Source organism: Panicum virgatum, chromosome 5N, assembly GCF_016808335.1.
Source record: "Panicum virgatum strain AP13 chromosome 5N, P.virgatum_v5, whole genome shotgun sequence".
In the NCBI taxonomy this organism is placed as follows: domain Eukaryota; kingdom Viridiplantae; phylum Streptophyta; class Magnoliopsida; order Poales; family Poaceae; genus Panicum; species Panicum virgatum.
Window position 1 is genome coordinate 35,686,688 of NC_053149.1, and position 20,754 is coordinate 35,707,441.

General features: G+C 46.5%; 1 protein-coding gene and 1 pseudogene across 2 annotated transcripts in view; both read right to left on the reverse strand.

The window, feature by feature from the left end:
• The window catches only part of LOC120674765 (clumping factor A-like), a 56,225-nt gene extending 48,987 nt beyond the window's left edge, over window positions 1-7,238 (reverse strand). The window contains exons 1-2 of the mRNA XM_039955893.1: window positions 7,095-7,238; window positions 6,697-6,989 (exon numbers count right to left, since the gene is read on the reverse strand). Of these exons, the coding sequence (XP_039811827.1) occupies window positions 6,697-6,989; window positions 7,095-7,238 (437 nt within the window). The remainder of the gene's footprint in view (window positions 1-6,696; window positions 6,990-7,094) is intronic.
• Window positions 7,239-12,076: 4,838 nt separating this feature from the next.
• Window positions 12,077-16,090, reverse strand: LOC120673328 (annotated as a pseudogene). The gene is made up of 5 exons (XR_005674614.1): window positions 15,900-16,090; window positions 14,340-14,482; window positions 14,072-14,201; window positions 13,319-13,510; window positions 12,077-12,583 (listed from the first exon to the last, which is right to left on the reverse strand). The product of XR_005674614.1 is annotated as a protein usf-like (transcript).
• Window positions 16,091-20,754: the final 4,664 nt, after the last annotated feature.

Here is a 20,754-nt window from a genome sequence, read left to right on the forward strand (position 1 = left end):
AGCATCGTCGAACATCGGCTCCCGCTTAAGAAAGGATTTCAGCCGTTTCAACAACGAGCAAGGCAGATGAAGGCTGAAGTCCTGGAGGAGGTCAAGAAAGAGGTGCAAAAGATGTTAGACGCAGGGTTCATCAGGCCATGTAGGTATGCAGAATGGATCTCCAGTGTGGTCCCTGTACAGAAGAAGGATGGCCGATGGAGAGTCTGTGTGGATTTAAAAGACCTCAACAGAGCAACGGCAAAGGACGAATATCCGATGCCCGTTGCAGAAACATTGATCAACGCCGCTGCCGGTCACAAAATGCTGAGTTTTATGGATGGTAATGCCGGCTACAACCAGATCTTCATGGCCCTAGAGGATATAAGCAAGACCACGTTCAGAGTACCAGGCGCGGTCGGCTTGTTCGAGTACTTGGTTATGACCTTTGGACTGAAAAACGCCGGTGCAACGTATCAACGCGCCATGAATTACATTTTTCATGATCTCATCGGCAAACTGGTAGAAATCTACATTGATGATGTCGTGGTCAAGTCCACATCGGCTGGGGGCATCTGGAAGATTTGCATAAGGTTTTGGAGCGGACTCGGAAGTTCGGGCTCAAAATGAACCCGAAGAAATGTGCTTTTGGCGTATCGGCCGGTCAGTTCTTAGGATTCCTAGTACATGAGCGAGGAATCAAGATCGGCTTGAAGAGTCAAGAAGTGGTAAAGACAATGAAGCCGCCTACTACGAAGGAGTTATAGAAGCTCATCGGCAAAATCAACTTTGTTAGATGATTTATCTTCAATTTGCCTGGGCATATCGAGCCGTTCATGGGTCTGGTGAAGGCCAAGTCTGAGGATGAGTTTCACTGGGGGGCAGAACAGCAGCAGGCTTTTGATGAAATCAAGGAATATTTGTCAAAGCCTCCAGTATTGGTTCCGCCTCAACAGGGCAAGCCTTTCTATGTGTACCTGTCCGTGGGTGACACTTCCATCGCCTCGGTTCTGATCCAGAAGCATGACGATCAGGAGAGGGTTGTCTTCTACCTCAGCAGGCGCATGTTGGACGCCGAGACCAGGTATCCTGAGATTGAAAAGCTTTGCCTTTGTTTATTCTTTACATGTACAAAGCTTCGACATATTTTGCTCTCGGCGGAAACGATCGTCATATGTAAATCGGATGTCATCAAGCATATGCTGTCGGCTCCTATTCTAAAAGGTCCGACTAGGAAAATGGATGTTTGCGTTGTCAGAATTCGATATCCGATATCAACCTGCAAAGGCAGTCAAGGGTCAGGCACTAGCGGATCTCATTGCAGACAGGGTCAACACTAACGTGTCTGCACTTTTTGTACGTGCCTGGGCCATGTTTTTTGATGGATCGGCTTGTGATGATGGGTGCGGCGTAGGAATTCTTTTGGTATCGCCTCGTGGCGCGACTTATTCTTTTTCCATCAGGATGACTACTCCGTGCACCAATAATTTAGCAGAGTATGAGGCCGTTCGCAAGGGGATGGAATTACTCCTGGAAGCTGGTACAAAAGCGGTGGAAATATTTGGGGATTCGAAACTGGTGATTTCTCAGCTCACTGAGGAATATAAATGTGAGAGCGAGGCTCTTTTTCCGATATGGATGCAGTGCCGTGAGTTGATGTCACAATTCAGGTACATTAATTTCCACTGGATACGAAGGACTTTGAACAGTGAAGCCAATGACTTGGCACAGATGGCTTCTAGATACAAGGAAACAGCCGATGGGGTCGATGTAGAGGTTCAGTTTCTAGAGCCTGGAGACTGGAGAGCCGATATCTTCAATTATTGGAAGGATTCGGCTCGGGGGGCACCCAGAAGAATAAGACTCAAAGCTATGAAGTATGTTCTGATAGGGGACGACATGTTCTACAGGACTTTGGAAGGACTGCTGCTTAAATGTTTGGGGCCTTCGGAGTTGAATCGCCTCTTGCATGAGGTTCATGAAGGAGCCTGCGGTACTCATCAATCGGCTCATAAGATGAAATGGCTGATTAGACGATCGGGATATTACTGGCCTACCATACTTGAGGATTGCTTTAAATATTACAAGGGATGTCAGGCATGTCAGAGATTCGGCAAGATTCAGATGGTGCCGGCATCAGTAATGAATCCTATCATTAAGCCATGGCCGTTCAGGGGTTGGGCCATGTATATGATTGGCCAGATTAACCCGCCATCTAGCAAAGGTCACCAATGGGTGTTAGCTGTCACGGATTATTTCACAAAATGGGTGGAGGCGGTACCCATGAGGTCGGTGGCATCGAAAGATGTGATCAGTTTCGTTAAAGAGCACATCATTCATAGGTTTGGGATTCCTCAGACCATTACGACCGATGGAGGATCGATCTTTATATCGGAGGAATTTAGAAAGTTTGCCGATGACACGGGGTTCAAGCTGATCAGATCATCCCCATATTATGCCCAGGCTAATGGACAGGCTGAAGCATCCAACCAGAGCCTTATCAAGCTGATCAAAAGGAAGATCGATGAACATCCTAGGCGCTGGCATGAGGTGTTGTCAGAGGCTTTGTGGGCATATCGTATTTCGTGTCACGGATCCATCAAGACGTCACCATACCATCTGGTCTACGGTCAAGACGCTATGTTACCATGGGAGATCACGGCCGGATCAAGGCGTGTTGAGTTTCAGAATGATCTATCGGCTGAAGAGTATTCAGCCTTGATGAGCGATAATGTGGAGGATCTTACAGAGCTAAGACTTTGGTCACTTGAGAAGATCAAGGAAAACAAGGCTAAAGTTGCTCGTGCATACAACAAAAAGGTCAAGCCGAAAGAATTCCAGGTTGGAGACCTAGTTTGGGAGGCAGTGCTACCATTGGGATCTAAAGACAGGAAGTATGGTAAGTGGTCTCCTACTTGGCATGGATTGTACAAGGTTGATCAGGTCCTGCCTGGAAATGCGTACATGCTTGAAGAATTAGATGATGTCAAGTTTCCTGTAGCCATCAATGGCCAACACCTCAAGAAATATTTTTCGAGCATGTGGGAAGGCGACTAACAAGAGCCGATGAGATCCGTCTGGCTGAATTATAAAAGGCCAACACGTTGAGTTGGCCAGAGAGAAAAAAAACAATGAGAAAGGCCAACACGTTGAGTTGGCCAGTAAAAAAAAGAAAGTGAGAGAGGCCAACACGTTGAGTTGGCCAACATTATATGAGAAGAATCTTTCTATGGCATGGATGGCTTCTGCGCGTATGGTGTCGGCTTTTGCTATGGCTGCTTCGTCGTCTTTGTCATCGCCCGTTATTATCTGTTGACTCAAGGTGTTGATTTCTGCAAACTCTGCTCGTATCTGCTCGGTTATTTCCTGGGCTTCTTGCTTGGAGTTTGCAATCGAGGCTTTTTCCTCTTGGATCAGTCTCTGTGTAGTGCGGACATTTTTCTTCGAGTTCTGCCAGTTCTTTCTCCAGGAGGCTAAGTCGCCTTGTATTCGCTGAGATATCGGCTTTGGCATCCAGAGTTGCTTTCTTCTGGTTTAGCATCTTGCACTTTTCAGCGATGTCGGCTTTCAGAGGGATTTGAGAATGTCTTAGTGCAATCCTCTGTCGTGCTGCTTTCACCTCTGCCCGAAAGAAGGGAAGATGGCCAGCTGGCTAGAGTTTGATCCGAAGTGACTCTAGGAGTTGGGATTCTATCTGCTTGAAGACTTTCTGTATTTCGCTGGAGTCATTGACCAGGGTACTGAGTGGAGCAGATAGCAGATTTTTGATGTGTTGAAGCTGATCCGCGAGGTCAATCGGCTGCTGTGGTGGCGGTACCTTCGCTCCAGGGGCGATCAGACCCATTGATGCCGGGTCAAAGGAGAGTAAATCTGAAATGTTGAAGCCCTGTGGAGATACCATAGTTAGTTTTGGGAGTAAGGTATATCAACAGGGTTATTGGCTGATTTAGAATCGGTTCATGCGATGTTACCTGTTGTGAGGAAGAAGCGATGGTCGGTCCTAGTGTGATCGGCTCAGTTGGGGCAGCGACAGTAGCATCGGCTAAGCCAGTTTGTTCGTCACGCACCTCTACTGGAGCATCGGGAGTTACGGGTTGTGCTTCCATCGTCACGTCATCTGTTGCAGTTTCTTCGCTGCGAATTTCTACTTGGACGATGGTTGGTTCTTGCTGTTCAGGGATTTCAGTTGTTCCGGTATTGACTTCATGAACAGTGGTTCCCTGTTGTGATGGGCTTCCGGTGCTAAGGATGTCTTCAACTGCGTCCTGGAGAAAGGATTGCAATCAACCAGAGTATATGTGCATGTATAAAAAAACATTCGGGAGATTTCAGATAGATGAATTACCTGGTTGGTGTTGGAGTCTGATGGACTTGAGGAAGGATGTGCTGTCTTTTTGATGACCCGTCTCGTGAAGATCTTCCTTTTCTTAGTTGGGACTCGGGGGGCAGTACTTCCAGAAGTTTGTCTCCTCTTAGAGGCCGACTGGGGTGAGTCTGGTTGAACAGTCATTATCACTTTCTTCATTGGCGGCGGTGATCCCTTGCAAAAGAGAATATCAGGGGCGGTTGGGAGAAAGTGGAATGGCTCCCCGTTATTTGTCATGGGTTCTGGACCATCTTGTTGCTGCAAGCAAGGTGGGCAAGGTTAGCCAAGAGAAATGGGAGAGGGCTCAGAAAAAATAAGAGCACGGATTCAGTACCTCTTCCTCGGGGATTGCATATTTAGGATCAATTTGCTGCAGTAAAGGGCCTAAAGCTCTTCTGAATACATGAGTTTTCCACATTTCCCACCAAGTGTTAAAACTGATTGATGAGGGAGTAAAGGATAGATCGGCTGGTATTGGAATGTGGAGATTGTCAAACATGCTGTAGCATCTTGAACTGGTAAGACCGTCCGGTAGATCGGCTCTACTCTCCACCAAGTGGAGAATATGGAAGTGGGGAGGGACTTGTCCTAGGCCGAATTACCGAGCTGCTATGACTGGTTGATAGGTTTCATAACCTAGTTTGATGATTCTGTTGGAAGCGATTGTGCCGACAGGAAGGAAGCCGGGTCGGATCATTAGAGAATATAGATGCCGAGTGCTGTTGTCATCGGCAAAGCTATCCAGCCTGAAGGTAGATGGATTTTCAAAAGCTTCAGATTCAGTGAATGGAAAGAAGAGGGGATTCTCTATGCCTTTGTAGAAAACTCTAAACCATTTTGCTACATCTGTTGAGTTCAGTTTACTGCCAGGGAGGCTGAATAGGGCTTGGCCATAGCTGGTGCATCTAATTGGTTTGCCATTCTCGTCAGGGAAGGAATTCTTGGCTAAGCTTTGGAAGTTTGGAATCTGATGCTGGAAGTAGAGTTGTGCCCATAATTGAATGAACCATCAAGGGCCTCCAGTTCTGAGTTTCCTTTGGCTGAGCAAGCTAGTTGTCATCAAATGGAGACATCTGTATGTTTCTCCGAGGAAAAGCTTGCCTAGGCTGGTGCGGTTGCCATGGGCTAGATGGTAAGCCAAAGGAAGATAATTCTTGGTTGGGGCTAAGGAGGGACCACAGAAGATGAAATGTTCTAACCAAAGATTTAGAAAGGCTGTGTGTTCCTTTTTACTTATTGGACCTTTCGTTTTCATGTGCTGGTTTATGTAAGTGCTCCAGTTTGTGCAGTCTGTTTTAGATGAAAGTTTGAAGGGGACTTCTACCATTCTGTGAGCTGCAGGATCAGGGGATCCAATGTCAAGGCCAGTGATCATGGTAACATCCAGCAGGGTAGGGGTCATGTGTCCATGACCAAAGAGGAAGCAGTTCATAGCGTCGGACCAAAAATAGCCGATGGTTTTCAGAAGGTTTTCATCTTTATCAAGGGGTGATAGTGATAAACTAAATGCATCAGCTATGTTCAATTCCTGCCACAAGGGCATATGAGCTTTCGCTACTCTGCTATACCATGTAGTCCAGCTTTCGGGTGGATTAGGTCAGGCTCTTAAGCAGTCGGCCTAGGAATTTAAATCAATGCCTTGACTCATGAAAGCGATTCTATTCGTTTCACAGGAGATTAAATCTGTGGGATTTTCATAAGTTCGCGGGCCAAGACAAAAGGATTTGGGATTGGAAGGATGCGACAGAATGATGTCTGATACCTGGAGTTCAGAGATTCAGAAATTTACATATGGTGTCATATTTCAGAGTTTAATTTGTTGGAGGCTTAATGAGCTGAAGAAAGTTAAAGGGGCAGGCTGAATATTACCTTCTGGCTACAGATTGCCGCATTGTCGATTGAAGAATTCGCTGTTTGAGCTGCAGAATTCGCCATGGTTCAGATCTGCTGACTTAGGGTTTGGTCGTTTTGCGGGCTCTGGTTCGAATTCTGGATGCTTTGCGAGTCTTTGCTCGAACTTATGGAGCAGGATTCTCGAATTACGCTCGGATTTGGAGTGTCTATTTCGAGTTGGATTCAAAGTGGAAATGGTGTTCTGTTCTTATGCGGGTTGCTTCCAATTTTGAATTTCATCGGCTCTTGGATATTAGTAAAGCCTGGTGCGATGCCATCGGCTTTTTTGGGAGGAATCCGAGCAAACGAGTTGAAAGATAAAAGACTTCATTAAAAAGTTGGATTTTTACAAGCAGAAGAGCCGATCTTACAAAGGATGAATCCTTCGGCTTTACAATGCTATTCCTACAGTACTGCTTCTACAGTACTACCTACATCTACCGCTCATAGGTACCTAGTACCTACGGCGCTTTGGGCTTCGCGCCTGTGCATCTCCGCCGTCGTTGTTGTCGTCGCCGTCGCTGTCGTTGTCGTCGTTGGCGGCGTTGCTGCCGCCACCGGTCTCGGCGTCGCTGCTCCGACCGCCACCGCCGCTGCGTTCTTCTTCACTGTCCTCTTCGGAGGACCCGAGGAACAGGAAGTTGTTCCCATCCGTCAGGTCGTCGTCGCTAGAGGAGGAGCCGATCTCCTCTTCCGAGGAGGAATCGGCTCCATCCCAGGAGAAGCCCTCGTCACTGCCGCTCTCCGGTTCCTCCTGGAACAGGAGTCGGAGGTCTTCGCCATCGATTTTGGGCTCGTCGTCTTCGGAGACGATCCCGAAGTCGAACTCCTCTGCATCCCAGTGCAGAGGAGCGAGCGCCTCGTACGCCGCCATCGGGTCGTACTCCGGCGTCGGTTCCCGGCTCTCAGAAATAGAGTCAAGGGAGGAGGCGGAGGAGCTTGAAGAAGAAGGGGAAGGAGGATAGTCGATGAAGTTGGAGCCGGATGAGGAAGAGATCGCCATGGCTTCTGAAGGTTTGGGGTTTTCTGCGCTGTTTGGCTTCGGGAAGAAGATGAGTTTGTGGTGAAAGGATTCGATTCGGGATGAGATTAAATAATAAAAAAGTGGAAGACGGATCGGCAGTTTCACATTCTACGAGAAGCCAGTTGCAGAGACGTTGTGTCTTCCATGGCGGTTGTTGTGCATTTTAATGGAGCATCAACAGGAAGGTGAAGCGACGGAGTGGTTTTAGAATTATCATTGCCAAAACAAGGGGGGGGCATGTGTTATCACCATAAATTATCAGGTTAATTAATGGGCCGCAAGTGAGTTGGGCTTAATGAAGAAATTGAAGGAGGCTTGCGAATCGGCTCCTGCATGAGCATTTGGGCCGTGTGGGCCATGTATCCTTAGATTTAGTTCAGTTTGACTTAGAGATAGAGTCCGATATGGACACGTTAGTTTAGATTGTTTTTCAAGTCTCCGGATTATAAATATGTACCTTATGATATTTGTAAGGAAGAACGTCATCGCGTTTTCGCAAACAACAACTCTCGGCGTATCGCCACCCCTAATTCTAGGGTTTCATCCAAGCAATGAGCGATCAGGGCAGCATTGTTCTTGCCTTTACCTTAGTATTTCTCGTGCTGAAGCGTTTTTTATGGCGAGTAATGCTAGTTATCCTGATGTTCGTAGCATGACTTTTAGTAGATCTATCATGCTTTTGTTACTTACCATCTACGAATATCATGTTGTTTCTGTGCAGTCACGTTCTAATCTTATGCTAATTCTCGTTGCATAGAATTAGTTGCGCGGAAACAACACCCTGCTTCTTTTCTATCTAGTAGATCTAATCTGTTATGGTTTGTTCTTATACTTAAGAATTGGCGTAATATCTGCTAGTTTAGGCCTTGCAAACGGGTTGGACGATTCGGCGACGTATTAGATGCTCTGCCTTGATCTTAATAGGGATTGATCCGGGAATCGGCTTTCGCTTGTTCTTAGGCCTCTTTTCTGGTTAAGGTTCGGTTATCTTTTACGCTCGTTAGGCCTAATTACACGTAGGATGTTCCGATCTAGTAGTGAAGCTTTTACCGTCGTGGATTAGATTAGCTAGATTTAATTGAAGCAGTTTTTGCAGTTATTTGCTTTATCCATCACCATCTAGATATGCAGATCCAATCTGACACCGGGACTCGATCGGCTCTTTAAAGCCGATGCAAGAGTCTTCCCGGGGAGCCGACCACGGCTCGGACTAATGTTTACACGTGTTTGTGTATGCAGGTAAATCGTTGCAAGCACGTCCGCACCTTCCTGATCAGGTATAGGTGTAAGGAACATGGCACCTTTTATGCCATTTCAAGTGATTTTGGTGATCGAATGACAACACAACACTTGGACTAATATGATTGTTAAGATGATCATTCTCAGGCTTTTAGGTTCAAGTGATGACAAAGAGAAAGAGAACCGACGCCATGAGCATCAGAGCATCTGATGGTAGTCAGAAGAACCGACGCTATAGAATTCTGGTGCAGAAGGGAATCGAAGCCAAGTCAGTCTATAGGCACCGGTTGAACCGACAGGTCAAAAAGGGGCATCGGTGCATTGGGCGTCCTATGTTCCAGAGACGATGTCAAGCGCCCAGGAGAAGATTCTTCAGCACCGGTTCAACCGACGGTGCATCGGAGTATTGCGTCGGTGCAATGACGTCAGCGCCCAGTAGAAGATTCTTAAGCACCGGATGAACCGGTGATGCATCGGTACAAAGCATCGGTTCAACCGGTGGTCACTGCGTCAGCTGTCAGGACTTCAACGGCATACTTCGGTTTATGAGTGACCGGAAGAACCGACGCTACCCCTGCCAGAGGCATCGGTTCTTCCGGTGATACGTAGATTTTCAGCTGACCGTTGGAGCAACGGCTACAAGACTTGGTGGCCTATATATACGCCTCACCCCGGCCATTTGAAGCTTGCTGGAGTCCCAAGACACCTCATACACATCCAAGAACATCTCCAAGCCATACAAGAGCTCATAGATCATATCCTTAGCTTATAGCACTAGCTTTGTAAAGTGTGAGTGCTAGATTAGCTCTTAGTGAGTGTGATTGCAAGGCCTTGAGCCTTTGTGCTATGGTTCTCTAGTGAACCAAAACAAGAGCTTGGTGCGCCGGCACCTTGGAGCGTGAAGCTCACCGGCAACAGTCATCGACCCTCCGACTTGGTGTGGAGCGGCGATGACACTTTGTGCGGGGGACGTGGAGACCCCCATCCTTTATGGAGAAGCTCCTTAGTGGAACCCGGGGCCAAGGATGACCGTGATTGTGTTCACAGAAGAGACTTGGTGGCCGAGTAGCAATACTCTTAGTGAGTGCTACAACAACGTGGATGTAGGTGTGCCTTTGTGGCTAACCGAACCACGGGATAAACACCCGCGTCAAGAGTTTGCTATCTCCTATCCCGCTCTTTAAGCTTCCGTATTTCATACTAGTAATTTGTGTGCCTTTACTTTCATAAGAATAGTTTCTTGATAGGAAAGGCTATAGGTTGCTAAACTCTTTTGGGATAGGGGTTTCACACTAGAACAACCTAGTTGCACATCTAGATAGCATGTTTTAGTTTAAGTTTTGTGCAAACTAGTTGGAGCCATAGGTCTAAGTTTTTAGAGTGCCTAATTCACCCCCTCCCCCTCTTAGGCTAGAGCACCCGATCACTTTCAATAGGTCAGGTGGCACGCCCTGCGTCTTAGAAAGCCGCGGCGTGTGCCAGGTTTGCGGGCCGTTGATGAGGGAGCAGTGCCTGCCAGCGCCCCGGTGACCTCCCGGCTCTTCGTGTTGCCTGTCGCTACTCGCCGGTGGGTTTTGACCGACAACAGTTCCCTGACTTGCCTTCAGCAAGTCAGGGAATCCCAATCGGTCTTCAGGGCGGCGGTGCCGGCGTCATCAACCATGGCGGCGGAAATCCTAAATGAGGCAGCGGCGCCGGTAGGGTCCAAGGTGGCGGCGGCGGCGGCGGAATCCAAGGAGGTGGCATTGGCGTCGGTCTCCATGGCGCCCGCTCGCGTCTCCATGGTGGCGTCTGGCGGAGCGCAAGGCGCTGCGCTGGGGACGTTGAGACGTACGAGCCGATGCGGTAGGGTTGAAGGGTGGTTTTGGCAAAAACATGATTACCTTTGCTAATGGTGGGAGAGCTTAAGTGCAAAAAGAACACACCTCTGCCGAGAGCCATCGGATGAGCAACCTGTGGACAGGAACTAAGTTTGAAAGTTTGCACAGGTGGAGTAGTTTCCACTTGATATGTTGTCTTCTTATATAGTACATGTCCATCAAGTGCTCGAATGTTTTTGGATTTATTTTAATATTTAACTAGTCTTATTTTTTCAACTAGGTGACATGCCCATCGACTACCAGACACCTGTGGTATAAATGGCTAGATGGGCGTCACAACTAGCTAGTCATGTCGTGCCATGCCAACACGACATGCCTGCCGCCGCATCCCAGATATGGCACTACGCACGGGTGGACATGCTGTGCCGGCAAGGTGGGAACAGTGCCCAGCGTTTCTGTGCTGGCCCGAGCCCGACACTGGCGACGTGGAGGCCGAGGCCGCTGGCGGCGTCATGGATGCGAGAGGCCAGGTGAGTCGGCTGCGACGACGATCGGACACGAGGGAGGCCATCCGAGGTCTAGGGTGGCGAGGGCATCGGTCGTTGCACACTTGGAGCTCAGACGCGCGTGAGAGAGGAGAATGGCGGCGGACGGTTAGAGGCAGGGAGTGATGGGGTTAGGCTTTAGAGGGGAATATTTATATGGAAGTTATGTGTTGTAATGGGTCGAACCGTGCTAGATAGTCATTAGTCGTGTCGTGGCCGTGTCGGCACTACATGGTCGGGCTTCGGCTCATGCGTGACACAACGGCCGTACCGAACTGGCACTAAGCCCACGATGTCGAGTCGTGTTTGTGTCGTGTTTTTATTAGTATCATGCCTCGTGCGGCCCATCATGTACGGACCGTTTGGCCATCTATAGACTGTGGTAACTTTGTCAAGTTTAAGGATCTACCGGCCGAGTCTCTCGGAGTGTTCATCGAGGTAGGGTTGTACACATGTATTGATAGAAGTGAGTGTGCGTGCATATGTAAGATATGTGAGCGTTTACATCTATACTATATTTTGAAAAAAAAAGATTTTGAATTGGGGATATTAAACAAGTACTTATTGTGATAGAATTATCATCCGAATACTTATAATTACGGGATACGGAATTTCAAATTCATAGGTTCCCGTGGCTGCCCAGCTTTGAACTGAGTGAACCACGAACTTTGAGCTTCAACCCATAGTTTTGTTTTTTCACATGAGACAGCCAAGTTTATTCAACTTTGGATTTGAGAAAACTCAATGTACGAACTCATAATTTAAATTTGAACTAAATCAAAACTAGTCTTTTCACAAAAAAAAAGAGCACAACTAGACTTTGAATGTATAATCAAGTTTTCACACTTGCTGTTCGAAGTCTTTGCTAAGCTAAGTTAGAGGAGTTTTTAACCATTAATGTGGCTTACATTATTATAATCTTTTTTAAAAATGAATTATAACCATAAAATTTCTTCAAATTTAATGGTACGTTTTCCATATTGCAAAGTAAACACTGCTTGAATAATTGATAGTCGAACTAAATGCTGAATCTTCAAAATAAAAATTGTAGTTTTTGACAAGCTATCGACGATTAGTTATATTGTGCATATATCCTTGTTGAATTGAGAAACAGGTTAAATTTGCCAACATCTCAGTTTAGGCTGATATCGATTATTGACATCGAAACCAGAGGGAGCCTCACGGGAGCCTCACGAACTTAGAACGACGGGCGGAGAGAATGATCCGGCGTTTTTGACTAGTTTATACTTCGAGTTCAGTAGTAAAAGTTGCCTTCTCGCTGATACCAACCAAACGGCATCAACGAATTCCAACTACTGCACAATATGTATCTATCCAAAGAAATCACAAGACACCACAGTGCAACTGCAGAACGACAACCAAATCCAGAGCGCAGTACAACCCAGTCCATTTGTATGGTTTGGATACAGCAACCTGGATCTGGACATTTTATTCATGGGACCCTGACTCCACACATAATCACACAGCACATGAACTGGGGAATGACTCAAGCAGATCCAAGGAAACGGCCCATCCAAGCAGAGAAGCGAGACCAGGCCAGGTCGACGGCTTCCTGGTTCTCATCAGTCAGACCCATTCCCTTCTTCCTCTTGAGGGCCTCGGGGGAAGTGTTCATGAAGGCGTGCGAACATCCAGGGTATATGTGGACTTCAAATGGTACTCCAGAAGACTTGAGCTTCTCCTCCAGGGACTTGGCCGCCTGAAACATCATGTAAGAGCAGTGTTAGATTCTCATGTCCAATATATGCAGAATATGGTATTCCTTATAATTTTAATAGATGGAGCATTAATAAATATAGAGCACCAAGATTATAGATATGGATACTATCATTTGCAATCACGTTCACACATTACTAAGACATAAGTTCTGTTTGGTTAGGCTTATTGTTATCAAACAATGCCAGGTATAGTCACATAACGTTACAAACATTAACTTCATTTTTGATCATGATGTCAGAAAAGTGTATACATAAAGAAAACGGCTAAAACATATAGAACGATGACAAAGACTAAAATGGTAATTCCTTGCTCCAGCTTGGGTCTAGACAGTATCGAAAAACAGATTTGTGAAACCTGGTTCGCATTGCTCTTGCTCTTGTAGTTACAGGCATTATGTAGGCTGAATCATTTTAGCATTGCAGTCATGATCCTATTATATACATTTACGGTTAGTGGCAATTGGCAAGGTCCTACATGGTGTTAGGGCAAGCTCCAACAACCAGCTCATCAACATTTGCCACATTATAACCTACCTTGTAAATTAAAAAAAACCTGGGTAACGTCTTAGTAAAGATTACAGTAAGGGCAAACTAGCAGTATCAAACAGTGAAAACCATGCGTTGAAAAAAATAAATCAGAAAGTGAGATTATGTATTCACCATATATCATAACAACGAAACAACTGAGATAAGTATCGTGTGAAGGATGGCCTTACAGTGACATCCGAAAACCCAACAAAACTGTCATGCTCTCCAAAATGGGCCTGGATAGGAGCCTTAGCCTTAGAAGGGTCGGCAAGTTCAGAAGATGGTGTCCCATAGAAAGCAACAACAGCATCAACCTCTGGGACTAAAACTCCACTTGCAATCGATAAAGCACCACCCATGCAATAGCCGGTAACACCAACCTAATTTTAAAAAAGATGAACAAGGTTATCAGATTATCATTAAGCAATTGATTACCTGCACTGCATTGTTTTCAACAGAACATATGTAAACTTGTTAATATATAAGACAACTCCACAGCATAAATGCTTGTAGGCCTGCAGGATGTTCAGCCTGGTGAATCTAATTTATTTAGACATGTTTAATATGCTTACACAAATTGCATCATAATTTTTCGTTACTGGTCGGCAACTTCTCCTTTAGCCCTTACCCCTTACTGCTGCTTGGCAATTTGTGACTCAGGGATGATGCACCAGTTATTCAGACAATAGAACATAATACTCTGGTCAAAAATATCTAGAACATAGATCATTCCTCAGCATTTTATTAGGAAACTTCAATTGTTTCTCTATGCAGACAAATAGGATTACAACATCTCATAATTTCCAGGGGTACATAAACATCTTGAAACATAAAAGTTAATCAAAATGATTTTCCAGCTACTTAGATTATATAAAAATTTGAATGCATACACCAATACAGAGAACAAATGAGCAAACAAGAACAAAGACGAAAGGTTCTACCCTGGGTGATCCATTTGACTTGAGCCATTTAACTGAAGCCTGAATGTCCTTAACTGCGCCTTGCCAATCCAGACCTTCCATCAGATGCTGTGCCTCAGCGACATCCAGAGCAACTTTGCCACGGTACAAACTGAGAAGGAAAAAAAATGACATCAAGAAATGCTGTGCTTGACAGAGTAACAATCTTATAGGAAGTGTTGGCATCTTATGAAACACTAATTCTATACCGAAGCAATTAAACAGAAAGCAACAAAGGAAATGATTTTACTCTGGAATAAGTGCTCTGTATCCTCCACCAAGTTGGGAGATGTGGATTGCATGATTCTTTATCTCATAATCTACTCCCCACCACTCTTGCAAAACCACAATTCCAGGAGCATTTTCTTTGCCAACAACATAGGCATCAAATGTCTACAAAACACAAGGCAGCATTAGAACATGAGATAACAGATCAAAGACGGGATCATATTCATATTCATAAGAATTAACAAAAAAACATCAAGCCTGTTACTTTCCGTAATGGCTGATATACGCTATTGGTAGATCCCATATATATTCTGTTCCAAATAGGGGAAGAAAATTTTTTCTCTATTAACAAGCTTGGTTAGTATCAAGGTATATGCAGTTATTGTTTATCAGGGTAACTTATGCAGTTATTACTTGAAACTTGCTTGATACCAATCCATATGACATAGTCTGAGGAAAGCTAAATCATCAATATCTAGCATTATTTTAATGCACAAACCTTCTAGTAACAACTAGGCACAAAACTGCAAACCTGCTGCACATGTCAATAGGAAAAACATGTTATACTATTTTGTCCTACTTATCTGACTGACATCCTGCCTCCACAAACTATCACAAATTCACAATTCATATTTGGATCCGCCATGCACTACATACTTGGTTGTTTTTATGACAATGTGAATATCAAGCTCAAGGTTATTAGTTCTAACTAAGACACCCAACTCCGTCAAAATGCTTATACTCCTTAATCAATAATAGGAATCTGTAAAAGAACAGACACATAGGATAAAAAAAACACATAGCTATGGTAGTGAATAATAGCGGTTCTGTAAAATTCACCAAACAGGAATCTCATGTACTTTTTAGTCAACTAAATCATCCATGTAGTTGAAAGTACTACCATAGTCTATCCTATTGAGAAATAGCTAGACGAGAAAACATTGCGAATTCCAATACTGACATAAGGTTATAAACGTCTAGGAGCCTGTGTAAACAGCAGTCAATGAGATAAAAATAAATTGCCCTTGGCAGTGGTTGATTCTTGTCCAATTTCAAACAAAAATTCATCTCGGGCCCCCTTGTGATGAATAAAAGAAAATGGAAAAGAGGGAACCGGAGGGAACAAAAATAAAGTGGCAAAGCAGGGCATCCCAGAGAAGAAAGGCAAAGTTGAAGAAAAAAGCAAAAGTTAGGGATATGAGAAGAAATCAAGAGCATCTGTCGGCTTAGAATTCGTGAAACTGCAGCGTTCCTGCACTAGATAATCCACCCAGAAATATGCAACGACCACAACATAGTAGGTAATTTCATCCTCGTAAGTAAATTATCGAACGAAGGACGCAGCCTCTTATTGATCCGGGGGGCAAAGGATTGGAAAATCCGTACAAACAGGCGCTACACCCTCTCAATCGCCGCGAAACGCGAGCCAAATTCGAACCATGAGTGCCCGGACAGAGCGGAGGTGAGTGCGGAAAACCCTAGAAAAGCCCTTCCGAGCCGACGGGTTTTGTGAGTCGAGAGATAGGAGACGGACGAGAGGGCAGAGGAGGGGAGGGGAGAGAGTGAGTGCAGGGCCACGAACCGTGTCCTCGCGCTGGATCTGGATCTTCTGGAACGGGGCGGCGGAGGAGTCAGTGGCCATGGCGGCGCGGGGCTGCCGGAGGCGGCGGGGGAGAGGGCAGCGCGAGCTCAAAGGGCCTGTGGTGGTGCTGGAGAGGAAGGCGGAGAGGCGCGTCGGAGCAGGTGCGCTGTGGCCATCCCTTTTTCCTTATTCCTTCCCCGCAGCCCGCAGGGCGCAGGCCCGCGTGTCTCCCACGCACCTATGGATGCAAGCGGGGCGGGTCGCGGCTGCCCGCTTCCCGTCCGCACACGCCGCAAGCTATCACGTGGGCAGTTGCGGCAGCCCGCATAGCGCCGCAAGCTTTTGCGGGTTTTGCGGCAACCCGCGCATGCCGCCGTGACCGCGAGATTGATGTCCGTGCTAGCAAGCTAGCAGAGCCGCCGGCATGTGGGGGCGTCGCCAGGCGATTTGGGTAGGAGCCGCGAGTTTCGGGGAGGAGACTCCTGCGGGCGCTGCGGGAGGGAGCTGAGGTCCGCCGCTGCCGGCGAGCGGGTGGGAGGTGTGCGCGCTCCACTGCCGCGGGCTGTCGTGAGCTGCAATCTCCGCTGCCCTGGCTGCGCAAGCAACCTCCACCATCGGTCACTACGAGCCGCGCGGAGCCCGTTGTGACCTTGAGCTATGACGAAACGAGATCCCGTTCGAACGTTCGGAGGAATTGAAGCCGGTGAATCGAGCGTGAGCGGTGCCAGAGCGGTGAAGAACGGCAGCGGCGGCCACGACCACTGCCTGGCTGCTCCGGCGGTCCGCGCGGGGGTGCGTCGCCGCTCCGCCGCACGTGGCTGCGCCGCCGGCCTATCACGGGGTGCGCCGCCGTCCTGCCGAGGAGTGCGTGACCCCTGCCATGGCTACTGATTCCACCTTGTTCTTGCGGACGGGGCTGGGGGTTGGATGGCAGCGAGAGGGAAGAGGCAAGATGGAAGCACGGATTGCAGTTCACCCATCGGTAACTGGTGGTGGCAGCACACGAGCCAGCGATGGAGACGCCATGGGTGCGACCCGCCGACGCATGCGACATGGCGGCGCGCCGGCACCGTCCCCCCTCTCTCAATCGCAGCTTGTGCTCCTCTTATTCCTGTACCCCGATGCGCTTTTTGCGGGCTCGCGGTGCCGCTGGGCCTCGCGGGCTGTCCGCGAAGTGCCGCGTCAGCGATGCGGGCAAATTTGCGGCGCTACGCGGGTATGCGGCGCGGGTGTGCCCAGCGGATTTGTGGCAGAGCCCGCCCCGCTTGCATCCCTACACGCACCGCACCTATTCAGGCTACTTCCGTAATTTTTGGTTGTCCTTGTTTTGTTTTCCTTTTTTTCCTTTTTAGGAGGCAAGGGGTGAGTCAGGGAGTGAGATGAGATCGGTGTCCATACACGTGAGTGAGGTCCTTCTCCTCCTCTTATACTCTTTAAGTTATACTCTTTAAGGGTGGTTGCCGCCATTTTTATAGGGAAACATTTTGCCACCGACTTCAAGAGGATCAGATCAAACTTCCCGCTAAAATGCACCTGGATTGAAGTCAGGATAGTTTTAATCGACGCCCGGGGTCTGCCGATCATCGCTGGCCACCGCTTTTGGACAGGGCACTGACACATGGGCTAGGCCCTTATCTTTTGGGTGTTTTTGTCATCTTTCTTTATTGGTTTGGTCTACCAAATGAGTTCTTATTATAAATGGGACGTAGGACGGGATCTTCTATATAATTTGTCTGCAACTTTGTCATATTTTCCTCTTATTCCATGTTTATAACCCTAAAATGGCTAGATATCCAAAATAATTGTGAAACTAGATTAGCGATACAAATATATGAGTAACACGTATAGTTTTCATTTATTAATAAGCATAATTGACAGTCATATTTTACACGTGCACCCATCACCGGTGCTCCTATAATCATTGAACATCCCACTGGTATGAACAGCTTAATATTGTTACTGTATATCTTTCTACAATATATTTTGTGTAGTTTCTCCAACCATGGGTCAGCGGGGAAAACGTCATTCTATGTCTTCTATCATTCTAATAAAAACTTGTCGTGATTGACCAGACACCTATTCCGAAGTAGTGTGAAGATATGCCATCAAGAAATATGGATATCCCATGACATATTTCTTTCTAAAATATATGGCTGCAATGAATGTAAATAGTCCTAGGAGGGGTGATGATATATTCATGTGGTCGTTTACCCGGGAGGACGGTATTGTTGAAGTCCAAGAAGGGTAACTTATTATAGATTAGTAATCATTAATTGTTTTATCTTTTCCGGCAAAAAAATGTTTTATCTATCCTATACAATATAGTTGATAGGAAAGGTATTGCAGGTATTCTACGGGCTACTTGGTTCTGCAGTAAAAATTTATAAGGTGAGCATACTAGTTTGTGTAAAAAAAATATCTTGTGATCTTTAATTATTGTTACTATCGATCACATATGGGATGCTTATTTATGTAGCCAAATTGTTCGCATGATCGTGTTACTATGCGGCAGAAGTTCATCATCGATGTGTTGGCATAAGAAGCGAATGCTTATTGAAAACTATTATTTCCTACTGATGTAAAAAAAATTATCGTAGCCATGTCATAGGCTAGGATATAAAATAGAATTTGTTGAACATTTGTTTGTATACTCAGTGGGATATAAAAAATATGTGATTAAGCAGTTGGAAGTGCTGGTAGGGATTTATCATGAGGTTAGCTGCTAGTGTTCTTGATCAAATCTCTGGTTGTTGCAAAGATTTGATTTAATTTGGAAACTATATTTTTAAATCAAGCATTCTGGATTGTTTGTATTGAAATTGGATTCACTGAATGCTATTTGTAATGCACTATGAATATTTTGCTATCCGTAGCATCGCACGGGTATGAATCTAGTAAAGATACAAATCTCTATCTCTACTACTAAAAAGCTTGTACTGTCCACACGGGCTGGTTCTGCCGGCAGAACCATGGTGGGCCCCCTCCTTCCCGACCCCGCCTCCCGCCCCGCACATCTCGCGTCCTACCGCCCGACCTCCACCCTCCACCTTGTTGTAGCGAGCCGCCCCCTCGCTCCCACCGACACCGACTCCCGCCGAGGCCGCGGAGACCGCGAATCCGAGGAACCGGTGCTGCCACGACCAGCGCGCCCCACATCTTGCTGCGGAGCTGCTGGCGCCGCCCTTGCCCTCCCCCGCACTCGCCGCCGCCACCGGAGAGAGCATGGGAGGGGGACGACATGGACCTGCGGCTCACCGGCAAAGAAAGCAGAGGAGGCGGTGGCGAGCGCGGAGGCGATGCGGAGGCAGCAAGGAGGTGCGGCGAGGAGGCGGCCGACACCAGAGGAGGCCGCCGGATGGGGAAAGAGAAGCCGGAACCTCCACCGTTGGAGAGAGAGACAGGGAGGGAGTAAAAAGGGAGACAGGACAGGAGCTTTGTCGCCACGCCTGGCGCGCGCGAGCTGGTGGGGCAGAGCAGCCGGCTTGCCCCACCCCGCCCTCGCGCTCATCCGCCAACGCTGTCCGCGCCCTCCTGCTCCTCTCATCACACGCCGTTCGCGCCGCCCGCGAGCAGGGGATGGGGGTGGAGGGGGCAGGGCAGCCTGATACGCAGCCATCGATGCCCCATCTGCGCCGGGGAGGCCGGAGTAGGCGGCTGTGGCAGAGGCCGGAGGAGGGGCGCGGGGAGGAAGGTGCTGGCCTGGGAGTGAGACAATGGGAGGAGGAGGCGCCGGCACATTAAAGATAAGGTTGGAGGCGTATTTTTTTTATTTTTATATTTTCTATTAGTCTATATAAGTCTATAAACTTATATATATTGTATATATATATATTTTCTCAAGCAAGTAACAATTATATCAAGGGAGCAACATTATAGCATACGAAGATAAAGGGTACATTTGATCACCATGATGTTATGTGCACATATAAGCATTAAATAGTATACAGACAACTAAATAGATGATGGGTTGTATGTGCTGTCTATTGAGTCATCTTTATATGTTGTGACATCATCATATAGACAACTTGCTGTCTATGGGTTGTACATGCCCTAAGACAAGCCAGCTCGGGCTTGTTTTTTTGTTGGTCATGAGAGAAGGGCAGAAGAGTCATTTCATATTTGTGTTTTCTACTGAAACGAGCCAAATCAAAGTTTTCCATGAGAAATTCTAACGGAATGCTAATTTCTGATAACGGTTGCACCTTTCAGTGGTATTTTACAGGGTCGTCATCTTTTAGTGGTATTTTTACGGGTGTGGTGATCTTTTGATAGTACAGGACCAATTTTCCCGAGAAAATAAGGAGATACACAACGCCGCCGCCTGTCTTGCTCGATGGAACGGAACAGTCGCTAGATTAGTTGGCCTCTAATTCAGAATTGACTCGGTCAAAACTGTGCCATGCAGGGAAATCAGGGTAGGAAACCGGTTTAGAGGTAAATTAGGCCATTATTTTTAGGAGGAGGGATTAAGCTGTAGTTTTGGTGAGGGGGCGGGATGCACAGAGTGAATAGGTGATGGGAGTAAAATAGACTTTTTCCAAATTTTAAATAAATCATTTATTCCAATAATTAAGAAAATTGAAAGTGCATATAAATGGTAAATTTTGTAAATATATCTTATTAATAAAATAACATGAAAAAAATGAGGCTAGAAATGGAGTTCTTCTTGTTGTAAGTGGATTGTAAATATGTTTTGACCAAGGCAAAACATGATGACAATTTGTCTTAGCAATTTGGATTGTGTGTTTTAGCCTATTGGCCAGCATCTTATGTTTGTGCGTATCCATGCTGACCTCATCATCAAGTGTTTTGTATTATTTCTTTTTAGTAAATTATTGTTGTTTCATTTAAAATA